The 11,593-nt window shown below is 36.7% G+C and overlaps 2 protein-coding genes across 3 annotated transcripts in view; one reads left to right on the forward strand and one right to left on the reverse strand.

The window, feature by feature from the left end:
• LOC123310696 (protein outspread) overlaps window positions 1-8,237 on the reverse strand; it is a 128,442-nt gene extending 120,205 nt beyond the window's left edge. Inside the window, exon 1 of the mRNA XM_044894308.1 lies at window positions 7,738-8,237. Within this exon, the coding sequence (XP_044750243.1) occupies window positions 7,738-7,845 (108 nt within the window). The 5' untranslated portion in view covers window positions 7,846-8,237. The remainder of the gene's footprint in view (window positions 1-7,737) is intronic.
• Window positions 8,238-9,834: 1,597 nt separating this feature from the next.
• LOC123311198 (transmembrane protein 11-A, mitochondrial) lies at window positions 9,835-11,175 on the forward strand. 2 transcript variants are annotated; one of them, XM_044895022.1, is made up of 5 exons: window positions 9,874-9,927; window positions 9,987-10,069; window positions 10,124-10,341; window positions 10,433-10,545; window positions 10,614-11,175. In XM_044895022.1, exons 2-5 carry the CDS (start codon window positions 10,050-10,052, stop codon window positions 10,785-10,787), a joined length of 525 nt encoding a protein of 174 aa, XP_044750957.1. In that variant the 5' UTR covers window positions 9,874-9,927; window positions 9,987-10,049; the 3' UTR covers window positions 10,788-11,175. The 2 variants fall into 2 exon arrangements, with proteins under 2 accessions (XP_044750956.1, XP_044750957.1); XM_044895021.1 differs by having other exon boundaries at window positions 9,835-10,069.
• Window positions 11,176-11,593: the final 418 nt, after the last annotated feature.

Below are 11,593 nucleotides of genomic sequence, written 5' to 3' on the forward strand. Positions count from 1 at the left end.
AGGGACAAGGACATTTGGCAGTCTGAATGGAATGCGTGTACCATTTTCAACCAAGAATTGTTTAGTGATCCCTCGAATAGAGTTCCTGGTTTTGATCTACCCAGGAAAATATGGTGTATTTTGAAGAAGAAGAAACCATAAATCATCTGGTTAATAATTGTCCCATTTTTACATTTCAGGGTGGTTTCAGAGCTATTCATGCATAGTATCAATTCTTACAATCCACTACACTCAAAGGGTTTTTACTGGAGTTTTTCCCTAAGCTGTTGTATCATACGACAAATTGTATGGTACCCCGTTACGCTAACCTCTTCTAAACCATACTATACTTACGGCGAGTTTGATAATCAACTTTAAGTCTCTTCAATTTTAAAGCTTTCTTGAACCCTACTAAAAATTACACTAAAGGAAGCTTTAAGGAACTTTAAATTTGATTGAGACTGGTCGTTATTGTTTGATGTTAATTGTTATGCCCTTCATTATGTTTTCATTTTTCTCGTAGTTGAAGGTTCAAATACGTGCTGAGGGGTTGAGGGGTATGTATTGAGAAATGAGCTATTAAAAGATAGATAACACTTAGACTGGTGGAGTTGTTAACAATGGTGGAGTGTTCACTTCAGTTATGAGAATGGATTATGGGAATCGTTTAGGCTAATGGTGGGTTTATGGAGAGCTTATATCTATAAAAGGAACCAATGTGCCATCACGTTGCCATGTCAGAACGTTGCCTCATTCCCAATATTTCGGATTCGATCTCCGGATCTCTCCTAATCCACCCAATATCTGGCCCGACATACTTCCACGCAAGCAGATCAATCTTCCTTCTAACAAATTAATTACTTATCGAAATAATCTCGCTCCAAATACCACGTTTAATTGACAGATATGGATTAACAAACCTAGACGAAAACGAGAAAGGTGCATTTGTACCTCGTGACGCTTTATGTACCGCTTTCAAAGCCGATCGATGAATTCACCCTGATATGTCTACCTCTTCCTGAACGAGGATCGAACGCACCGGATGTTCAGAATTCACTTCTTAATTTGGCTTGACAGCATCGGGAGCCGCTAACCGGTTGACCTCGAGGACATGTCGTGGATTTCTCTTTTGGCCAATTGAAAAAAATGGACAACCACACGGGCGAGGGGCATAATGAAATGACTAGCAAACTGCTAAACCCATAAATAGCGATGAAATGACACCGGAAACGTATTCGGAGCGGCAATTTCGACCTTCACCTCTCAAATGAATGTCACTGAAGATATGTAGAGCTGAGATTTTACGTATAACAAGAGTTCGTGAAAATTCGCGCGATATGTTAAGAAATTTTGAACAATGATATTCTGTGCCCAACTGCCCAAACGTGTAACCCATATTCGAGATATATTTCCATTTCTACCACAATACGACTGAATATTAAGCCATGGTTGTTTAAAACCCATCAGAGCTTCTAGAAGAAAGGTTTGTATTCATTTAAAGTGAGGTAACCATATACGAAATTCGATACCTCTAACCCGAGGCTGATCCAAGATTACATTTTGTGAGGAAACGCCATTTTTAAGTAGACATAATGGGAGTAAACTCAAAACACATTAGGTGGGTATACAGATGCCCTTGTTTCCTACAAGCAGTTCCTTACAGATGGAAGACTGACTTCTCGTAAAACATCAGAGGAGGTGTCATTCAATTGAATTAAAAATCATCTACTCCCAGCCCACATGCGAATTTGCATCACTCATTATTAGGCTAATTACTACCTAAACAATAATAAATAACCAAGCGAACCCATCTGAATTAATAACAGTAAACTTATTATTCATAATTGGAAACCCACTTGAGAAAAGGTATTCATTGCCACACATACCTTTAATCGAGCCTTTAATGGACACCTTCCTCGATTAGTGCCCTAGATATCACTGGTATATAATCCTAAAGAAATATTTATGCTTGATTGAATTGGTCCCGAGGCAAATCAGGAGTTCTTTCGGTGGGGCTTCAGTTATTAATTTCATTCCAATTGGCGCCATTTGATTTGAGTTCCCTGAATGAATTAATTCTGTTATTTTGACAGTTCATGCATGGATTGTACATTTTATGGGTGTTGCGACCTTAAGATCTTTTGTGATGTTTGTTATAATGTTCTAACGAATTCCAAGAATCTGGGATGAAGGACCAAAGTATTTTTTGCTCTGGCAAGCAGTGTCGAGGTATCCTGTTGACAGGTGATATGGAGATTCATTCTTCTCCCCACAGAATCTGCCATCGTCATTTTCTGCTAGATCTATTCTCATTAAGTGCTTCCTGAAGCGACAATGCTCCCTTGCTAAGTGATCCCAAGGAATTTTTCGGACTATTCCAGACTCGGAAGATTCCTACAGAGAAATTCACTTTGCTTTTTCCTTCTCCTATAACTCTTAGTTGTAGGTATATTTCCTATACCACAGCAGATTCCAGGCCTATGAAAGGAGTTTTGCAAAAACGCTTTGTATACGGATCGTTCACTGGAGTTGCGTCAAAAATGGAGAAAGTCATTCCTTTTCCAAAGACATTCATATTTTATGAAGATACGTGGGTTCAAATATGTTTTTGCTGATAAAATTTAAAGACCCAGAGACATTTTGTTAAAATTTTCGATATGTTGATAGCCTTTCCTTATTACAAACAATAATTAAGCTTCTACACTATAAGACTACCAAAATACAAAAATTACAAAAATGTTTAAGAAAAATCTTAGTGTTTTCTACTATTTCCAGTGGTTTTTCTTGAAAATGGTTGGATTTGGAGCAGTACCTCCCTTTTTTGCCATGCACCCCAATGTTTTCAACTGCAAATTTGCATTTTGATAGTTTTGCGGGGTAGTGACCCTTAAGAACATGACCTCATGTATCTTCACGAAATATTAATGTTTTCGAATATGAAATCACCTCCTGAATTTTGCATCTGAGTAAACACCTATACTTCATTCAAATTTATTTTAGCAGTCGGTTGGCCATGAAATAATTTTCTCAAGTTTTTGTAACTAGAACGAAGTTAGGTTGGCACTCATGAAATGTCGTTAATGTCATAACGCCGTTGCCACAACTAATATCAATTTTTATTACGAAAATCCGAAAATGCCGAAAGTGATTGAAAAAAGAGACAGGGTTTCAGGAAGTGCTATTTAGAATTCAGGTCCGCTCATTCAAATAGTTATATTCTAAAATCCACAATACGTCAGACGGTAGCGAACATATTCAAGGTAAGAGAATTTATATAATGTTTCATCTGAATCTAAACGACTTATATTTCAGCTGAATATTTCCACAATCAGAAAGATTGTGAATGAAGAGTATGACAAAGAATTTCCTTCTATTGGGAGACCCAAAAAAGTGGTGGCATTTCAGAATTTTATGTTTGAGTGAATTAATGCGAAAAGTTAACTACAGGATTTTCGATAAATGTCATCGGAGAATAAGTTCCCTAAAATGGATTTTTCTGTTTTTCATTTGACTTGTCCTATACAATGTAAATGTCTTAAGGTACTAATAAATACCTAAATATTATAATTACATCAATGTATTAAGATGAATAGCCACAAATACGCGCAAGTTGCCCTGTTACTGTTTATTCATGTGAAATTTTTGTTCAACGGTGAAGTTGCATCTTAACTTGAAACTTCCTTCAACTCCTTTCACTTATATTGATGCAAGATGATTTTTATTGAAAAATTTAACATTCTTGTAATTATCTGTTAATTCCTTCGGGAGATACCCATTGCCAACCACTGCATCATATGCATTTCATCTTCGGGTTAATATTTTTGAAATCTACAAATGATGTAAGCCAAAGAAGATAACGAACATTAACTCTCCTCAAGCTAGTGCATATTATGATATTATACTGATCTCTTGTATTTTCCATGCAAATAACTGGATTTGGTATGCCTTCAATCAGTTTGTATAAACTTCAATTATGTTCGTCAGATATTTTCCGAAGAGATTCGACATTGTGATAAAATACGTAATAACAGAAACTTTTACGTAGAACGGGCAACATAGCGTTGATTTAAAACCCAAAAATGTTTTGACAAGCTTCATAACCCCACATTTTCGTACTATACAGAGTGAAATGTGTCAAATTTCCATGGCCAACCGACTGCTAAAATAAAGTTGAATGAAGTATAGTAAAGAACATTTTTCCAGTCAAAATACTTTAAACAGATTGTGTAAAGAGGGGGACTAGGAGACTAGAAACGTTTTTTTGGATTTGGGAAGTGGAAGTTTCAGTTGATTCCGGAAATAAGAAACCTTATGATTTGTAGGCCTTGGATCTACCTCAAACCCCCGCACTTACGCAATGCAGTCGAAACCTAATTCAATTTCCGAATTCATATCCAAATCGAGGATGGCCCCATAACATCCTACAATCTTGGACCGAGCAACACTCCTAGTTAAATTCGATTGACCTTTCTGAGCCCTCACGATCAAATGAAACGTCCCCCGAAACTTATTATCTTATCTCTGGTTAAAAAATCAGAGGTCGACAATTTCTAAACCCACACGTCCCGTCAGGTCATTAATCATAATCTACAGGCATGTCGGAAAGTGGGTATTAGAATCTCGAGTCCCCGGATACCGACAATACTTCTTCTTGAAGATCTAAGCTGCGGTACCACCCAGGTACTTCATTTTCAAAGCTGAAGCAATTCATTATTATGTTACTGATCGACTGGTTTGGATTTTTAGCGGGTTTTATATGATGGCAGATGCAGATGAAGGAGAGTAAGTGAGTGCGTCCTGGAAGAGCTCTTCTGGCCTCGTTGACTTGGTGCAACTATGAAATCTTGACCGAATTCATCGAGCTTCTGGGGAATTCTTTTGTTCATTTTGCGTGATTATGAATCTTGGGAATCGAACATGAAATAAATTACAATCTGCTCTGAATTTTTCCAGTTTATGTTTAGGGCATTAAGTAAGGAATGGATGTAATCCACGGTGCAGACTTTTTCTCGAAAACTGCTGAAGTTGAGTCCGAGGGTAAGTCGATAAAATTTCTTACAAAATCGATATCATTCGAAAAGCATTGTTTCAGCATTTGGACGCATTTCTGGGGTTTAAAATTCAAGATTAAAAAATCAAATTCATATTTTCGAATGTAGTGATGCTGAGCATGTGAAACTCGAGCTACGTTTTGTCATAATACTCCTAGAAAAATTGAGAAATAATCACTTTAATAACACTCGCGTCATTGGTGCTCCTTACTAAGGATTCTGTTGTATCTAATCCTCAGTCAAAAACACGTGGAATTTAAAAATCCATGAAGCACATTAACGTCCAGACGATGAGGACGCAGACGTGTCTAATTTTCCGAGAAATAAAAGGAACTTTAGGCCATTCCTATAAATTAACCCGTCATCTTTTTCGAATTTCTATTAATAGGATGTCGGCGTCTCGGTATAACCAATGTCCGTCGTCTGTGTACCATCCTGTTCTTGTGTCTTGCCACCAACGTAGCACACTTCATTACAGACGTTACGAATCATTTTAGGAGCAACCGTTAAGTTTAATTTATTTTTTGTCAACGAGTATAGTGTCGTCTACCTATGAGGTACTCGCGGGTTGGGCGGTTCGAATCTGAAGAATTACCCTCTGGTCGAATAAAACTCGCATTTCGTTGAAAATTACCTGCTGCTTCTGTCGTACTAACACTCGGAAAGAGGGAACCAGTTTAAAGTGGTTTATCATCATAGGTACTAATCTCTTTTCCTCTAACAACAAAGATGAGATCTAATCAGCCGAGTATTTTCAGCAATAGTCATATGGTTTCTACATTGGCAACCATTTGGCAATAAGGAAGAGAAGAGGTGTTACATAATAATACGTGCATCATAAATTTCCATTTTATGAATCGATAAACTTGATTTTTTGCTGATTTCAAGTCCCTCTCTTCTGTACCTTCTCTAATACATAATTTTTTGCATCAATTTCTTGGATATCGTGGTTATTTTTGGTACGATTAAAGCTTTTTCTTCGGCTTTTTCGCACGATGACTCTACTCTATCAAGCCTCGAATAGTTGTGATAGTGATAATGCCATCGCATCCAATAAAATGTTGATGCGTAGTGTGGTTAGTGTTATGAAAGCCGCAACCGCAAACGTTTTTTTTTCCAGAGAACGAGGATGTAGTGGCAGTTTCCATCAATTCTGATCGTTGAAAACAACGGAAATTTTACAGTCGAAACTGAGGAAGTATAATTATTATAAATGCAAAATAACCAATGTGGATTTGAGGACTGGATTCTGCAGTTTTCTTTATCTTGACTTATTTCCCTTTTTTGTCGTTTCTCCTCTTAGTCATGTGATTATATTCTAAGGAGCATCTAATTGTGCGAAATTTTCCCTTTTCCTCAGTTCCAATAACCAATCCTTGGACCTATGAACACATACAGTGTGCTGTTGATTCCATCAATTCTCCAAAATTTACGTAGTGTTAAGACAGAAGGTTTTTGAAAGTACCTCTCTGAAGACAGTATGCACTACGGCATCATTATCTATTTCTGTTATCTTATATTTTTGGGCCTATTATATTACTCCTTACAATTGATAAAGTCAAGTCGCCTTGTGTAATCTCCTTTCCTGATTAAACATATTATACAAGAGGAATGATAAGCTATCTTAGCGACAACATTTCGATACCCAAATAAGTCTTGAAAACCGCTTCCAAATACTATCTGCACAATCGCGACCTTCAAAGGTAACAATAATAGGAAAATAATCACATTGGAAAAGCCGGCTGCTAATTTTAAGCTCAACTAGCCCAAGAAAGCCGAGTTTCGAGGAGTGTTTTCAAGTGTAATGGTCCTGTCAAAATTTGCCAATATTTCCTCTCCATTGCGGGTTCTTGAAAAAATTTCCTAAAAAATCTTCTGGCGCGTTAGCTGAATTCAGTTTATATTTTTTTTCCTATTATGGATATCGAGTTTCCATTTCCTGGGATATGGAGTTTCCTCCACTGTGGAAGTGTTCCCTATGTTCAAACTGGTTGAGATTTGTCTGTTGGGATGGTCTCTTCTGTGCCTCATGCCGAAAATATTCCTCAGGTTAACCGCCAATTACCATCGTATAAGGTGTTCAGGAGTTTTTGTCATTTACCCGCAGAATCTGGATTCTTATTCTTGTGATGAATAAATCCTGATAGATTTTGCTGCAGTGTTGCTTTCCAGTTTTCTCCTCATAATATTCTCCAAGGCAGAAGACTCTTCGATTAGACAACCGAGAGGTCGGGTACAAAAAAATGTGCTCGAAATAATAACGACAGGTTTCGCGATATAGGATATATTGGACAATTGTTAAATAGTGAGTACGCACGTGTTATAAGTTCAACGCGGAAATAAGTAAAAGTATGTACAACGCAACATTAAATATTAATGCGCTAATAAAACTACAGGCAGTATATGTTTTATTTCTTATATGAATTTTATTTTATGTATTCACAATATTTGAATCTTGAAATATTCCTGTGAAAGCTTGCATAAGGTTAATACCATCACCCTGTAACAGCAACCCTGTTAGTAAAGATTAGTGGGTAGGTATATTAGGTAACTCCTACTGGAATCCAATTAGTTGTCAGAAGCTGATCATTCCGGCTGAACTGAAGCAATCCGAGCTCGATCTTGAAGCTTCTGTGGAGGGTTAAATCAAGGATGGGATGATTTCATGGATTAATGTATGCATGGGTACACGCATCTGAAAACTCACCCGGTTGCATTCCAGCGCTTCCGCAGAATGTTCCTCTTTCTGCCGAAAGCAATTGGAACATTTTGTTTTGTGGAAGATATTGGGCGAAAATTTCTTGCACTGTGACATGATGCACTCTCACGATAAACGTAAACAACGCACATGTTATCCTTGGGCTCCAAAACGCCCCGCAGAACGAGGCATTTTCCGAAAACACTTCAAAACACTGGTGTGATGTCTGTCAAATTTCAAATTCGACCACGATATATTCGACAGTCACGGGTACCAACAAAACATACGAAACTGAACGATCCACGGAGAAACTCGCGCTGCTTGCTGCGATGTTTAAAAACTTCTGACTCTGGGTTTCCGAACAATTCACTTACTCACGTTCTGGAGTCTCTCTACCGAGAGGACGCAGGCGCATATTATTCCACTATCACGTGTTGCCGCCGTTTTTCTATCGCTATTCCTTATTCAAAATCTCCGCTATAGCATCTATCTGTTGATTATACTTCGGCGGCAACAAGCGCATCCCCAAGAGGACTGGCAGATTATCACACTTCGGACTTCGGAGCACCGTTACCTGAAGTGACTTTGCATAGAAATTGAAAAGCGCTTAGTATCGTATGAGCGCACGCACATTACCAAAGATAATACACTACCGCAACATACCATGCACTGAACGTTTCCGATAAGTTAGGAACTATTCATGATAAAGGGCTTTTAGTGCTGTTGATGTACAAGTGAAGAACGCAATCGATTTCTTCGGTGTACTTCGCCATATATCTAATGGTGGGCAAATATTATCTTTAATCTTTGAAGGCTTATCTAGCCTTCCCAAAAGTAGGAACTAAGAATCTACCAATCCTGAGTTCTTTGGAAGGCTCATCATTAGTAAGCATACTAAGCCTAGAGCTCCTAGCCTAATATCACTCCTATCGCTCATACTAGCTTATACAATATTATAGTATAAGCTTCTTGAATATCTCAAACAGAGAATAATTTATTGGGACAAATATCGAGTAAAAGATGAATGCCATGATTGCCATGATCGCCTATCTAATTCAATTGCCCACTCAGACGCAACAGCATTCGTTTTCAACCATTTCTTGCCGCTGAAATTGAAGCTTACGTCCATATTAGCAATATTTTAACATCTCATTCATTATTTATCTTACCTATAGCCTGCAGGGAAAGGGAAAAGGCTATTGAGTGGACAATTACTGAGCATCATTCCTGCTAAAAAGTCTCAAAGATCAACTGTTCAATGAGGATATTCATTCAAGACAGTCTCTATAAGGCTGTAGATTGATATTTGCAGCGCTATTGAAACTGTTGACGTGAAATAATTAGTTCAGATCAATCAGAATGACTCAGAATAATATACCGACAAAGCTCGTATTCTAGCTTCCCTCGCTTCGATTTATGTGAAAATATTCTATCCAAATTTATAAATGTTGAAACCTTTACACTTTCCTAAGTTTATAACTATAATCAAACAAAGTTATAGCTTTTAAAGGTCTCTAACCAACGGAATAGTTCACTGAATAAGATGAAAAACATGATGCTTTTGTGATACCGAAACACGTGCATATATGTATATAGTATTGAAAAACTCATGCCATTGAAAGACGTGTAACAGGTTCTTCAGCAATCGATGAAGCTAGAGGGACTGCTGTGAACCAGTGAAAATGATTCCAACTATGGTAATAAAACTTCTTTTCTTATGGTGGACGTTTCCATCCTTTATTTATTTTTTTCAAACCAACCGTTAATTCAGAAAATTTACGAATGTTAGGTTTCGTTTGAGTGTATTACGCATCCAGCAGCTGGAGTGCTGAGCCCAACTCCTTCTCTGGTACACAGCAGGGGCTTGGCTGCCCAGAGCGGGGTATTAGAAGGAAAGAAAGAAAGAAAGCAGCTGGAGTGTGGACAGTAATTATTTATAAGATAGAGATCATTTCCAGAGAAAACCGACACCGACTGTTCTTATCCTGCTCCAAAAAAGTCTAGGGCAGGGCCTTTTTGTATTTGCTTGGGCTAGTACGGCTCTGCTTACCAGAACCTTTTCACGGTGTCCGGGTATTTATCGTATTCTATGGTATAAAGAAAGAATCTGTCAGTGTCACATTCCTCACCTCTGTCATTGTACTATACAAAAAGGATTTAAATTTGATATCAATATTTTGGATCGTGTGTCTTTAGAGGGTACTATATTACAAAAGAGTAAATGGAATATATATGCAATGATATTGTGTAAGATGCAGGTTATATCAACAAACTCGACAGAAAAATAATTCAGTTGACAATACGACGAAAAACCTCACGTCATGGATGCTGGAGGGGACAGGTAACGAAAAAGTTTATTTCAAATTTTTGATCAATTAATGCCCTTTGTTTTCAGACTGCATGGAACGAATATAGCTGTTATTCGAGAGGTCTATGATAGTGAGTACTCGCAGCATGGCTTTTCAATAGAGCTTGAAAAAGCTTTACATGCTAAATGTTCGATCATCATCATAGAACCTACACCGCTAGGAGACGAAACAGCTAGATGGATTACTTTTGGAAATTATATTCATAAGACTGCGGTTTTATCAGGGTTAGCCTCCCATTTAATAGGTATCTATATCACATATTTCTTATTACTTGACTGTTCATATTTCCTTAATTGAAAACTTGTTTTGAGATTTCTGAGAAACCTAATTTTCAGGTTTTTTTTGGCCTAAGAGTGTAATACTTCAGGGAACATTTTGCACAGCATCTATTTTAACAACAGCCTTATATACTGCTTCCTGGCAGTTTGACCATTGTGTTAAATATCAGGTATGTCCTTTACTTTTTGGAGAACGTCAAATTCTTATTGATGCAATACCTATATTTCATTTATTCAGGTTGAACGAGATAGATCCCGGCTGGCAAGACTTCCAATACTTGGAGTATTAACAACAACTACTCCTGTAGTTTTAGTAAGAAAAGATGATACTAGGAGAAAAATTCTACATTGTACAGTTTCTCTCACAGCAGCTGCATTTTGCATTTACAAATTATATCACACAGTTAAATAATAAAAGTAGAATGTTGTTCCCTAGTAGTTATAATTAACTTGTTAGTTATTTTACTGTTGATGATTAAGCGATAGGAGAATTTTTAATGTAATGAACAATTTCATGTTCATTGATCCTGAGATTCCTGTGTTCTTCTAATTGTATGTTTATTGAGATGTTTCTTTATATTCTGTTGTTATAAATTGTATTCCTTTTGAATGATAAGTATGACACAACTACATTTTAAAATACAAAATATATTATGTTTTCGAATATAATTATCATCTGGTATGATATTTTTGATATTTTAAAAAATGAATATAAAGATATCATCTGAAGGAGATCTGCTCTGCAATTATAGAGAATTGTAATTTATTTTGATCGAAATATATTTACATATTGAAAAGTCTTTCAGCCTTTGCGTGACAAAAAGCAGCCATAATATACTGCTTACAGAACTTGATGTTTTTGACTAGTCAATCAAATAGTTTGATCATATTAAGAAAGGAAAAAGTGAACTCATTTGGGGAAGCACAGAGTTTTTACACTCACATTTAAAGCTTTAACACTAACTGGCAACTCAATATATGGATAAGTAAAGTAATATATGATATTCGTTTCAATTGTGATTTTTCATTTACATTCTGTACTATTTTTGTGTCTTCAATACCTTCTGGTTTGATTTCCAAAAATTCTTGAAAATGATCCAGTTATGCTGAATTTTCAATTTTTACTGTAAGCTGCAGTTTCTGACAAACGAGAACAGTACATCTCAGTTAGTTGACAAGTAGATGAGAACCTTGTACATTATTTATATATTTTGTTGT

The sequence above is a fragment of the Coccinella septempunctata genome, chromosome 4, assembly GCF_907165205.1.
Source record: "Coccinella septempunctata chromosome 4, icCocSept1.1, whole genome shotgun sequence".
NCBI classification, from domain to species: Eukaryota; Metazoa; Arthropoda; class Insecta; order Coleoptera; family Coccinellidae; genus Coccinella; species Coccinella septempunctata.

What these genes read in the sequence shown, in the direction of transcription:
- LOC123311198 (XM_044895021.1), top strand. Translation starts at nt 10,050, where the DNA reads ATGGATGCTGGAGGGGACAG. An exon ending in GTTAGCCTCCCATTTAATAG is followed by an intron (nt 10,342 to 10,432) that starts GTATCTATATCA and finishes CCTAATTTTCAG; the next exon opens with GTTTTTTTTGGCCTAAGAGT. An exon ending in ACCATTGTGTTAAATATCAG is followed by an intron (nt 10,546 to 10,613) that starts GTATGTCCTTTA and finishes TCATTTATTCAG; the next exon opens with GTTGAACGAGATAGATCCCG.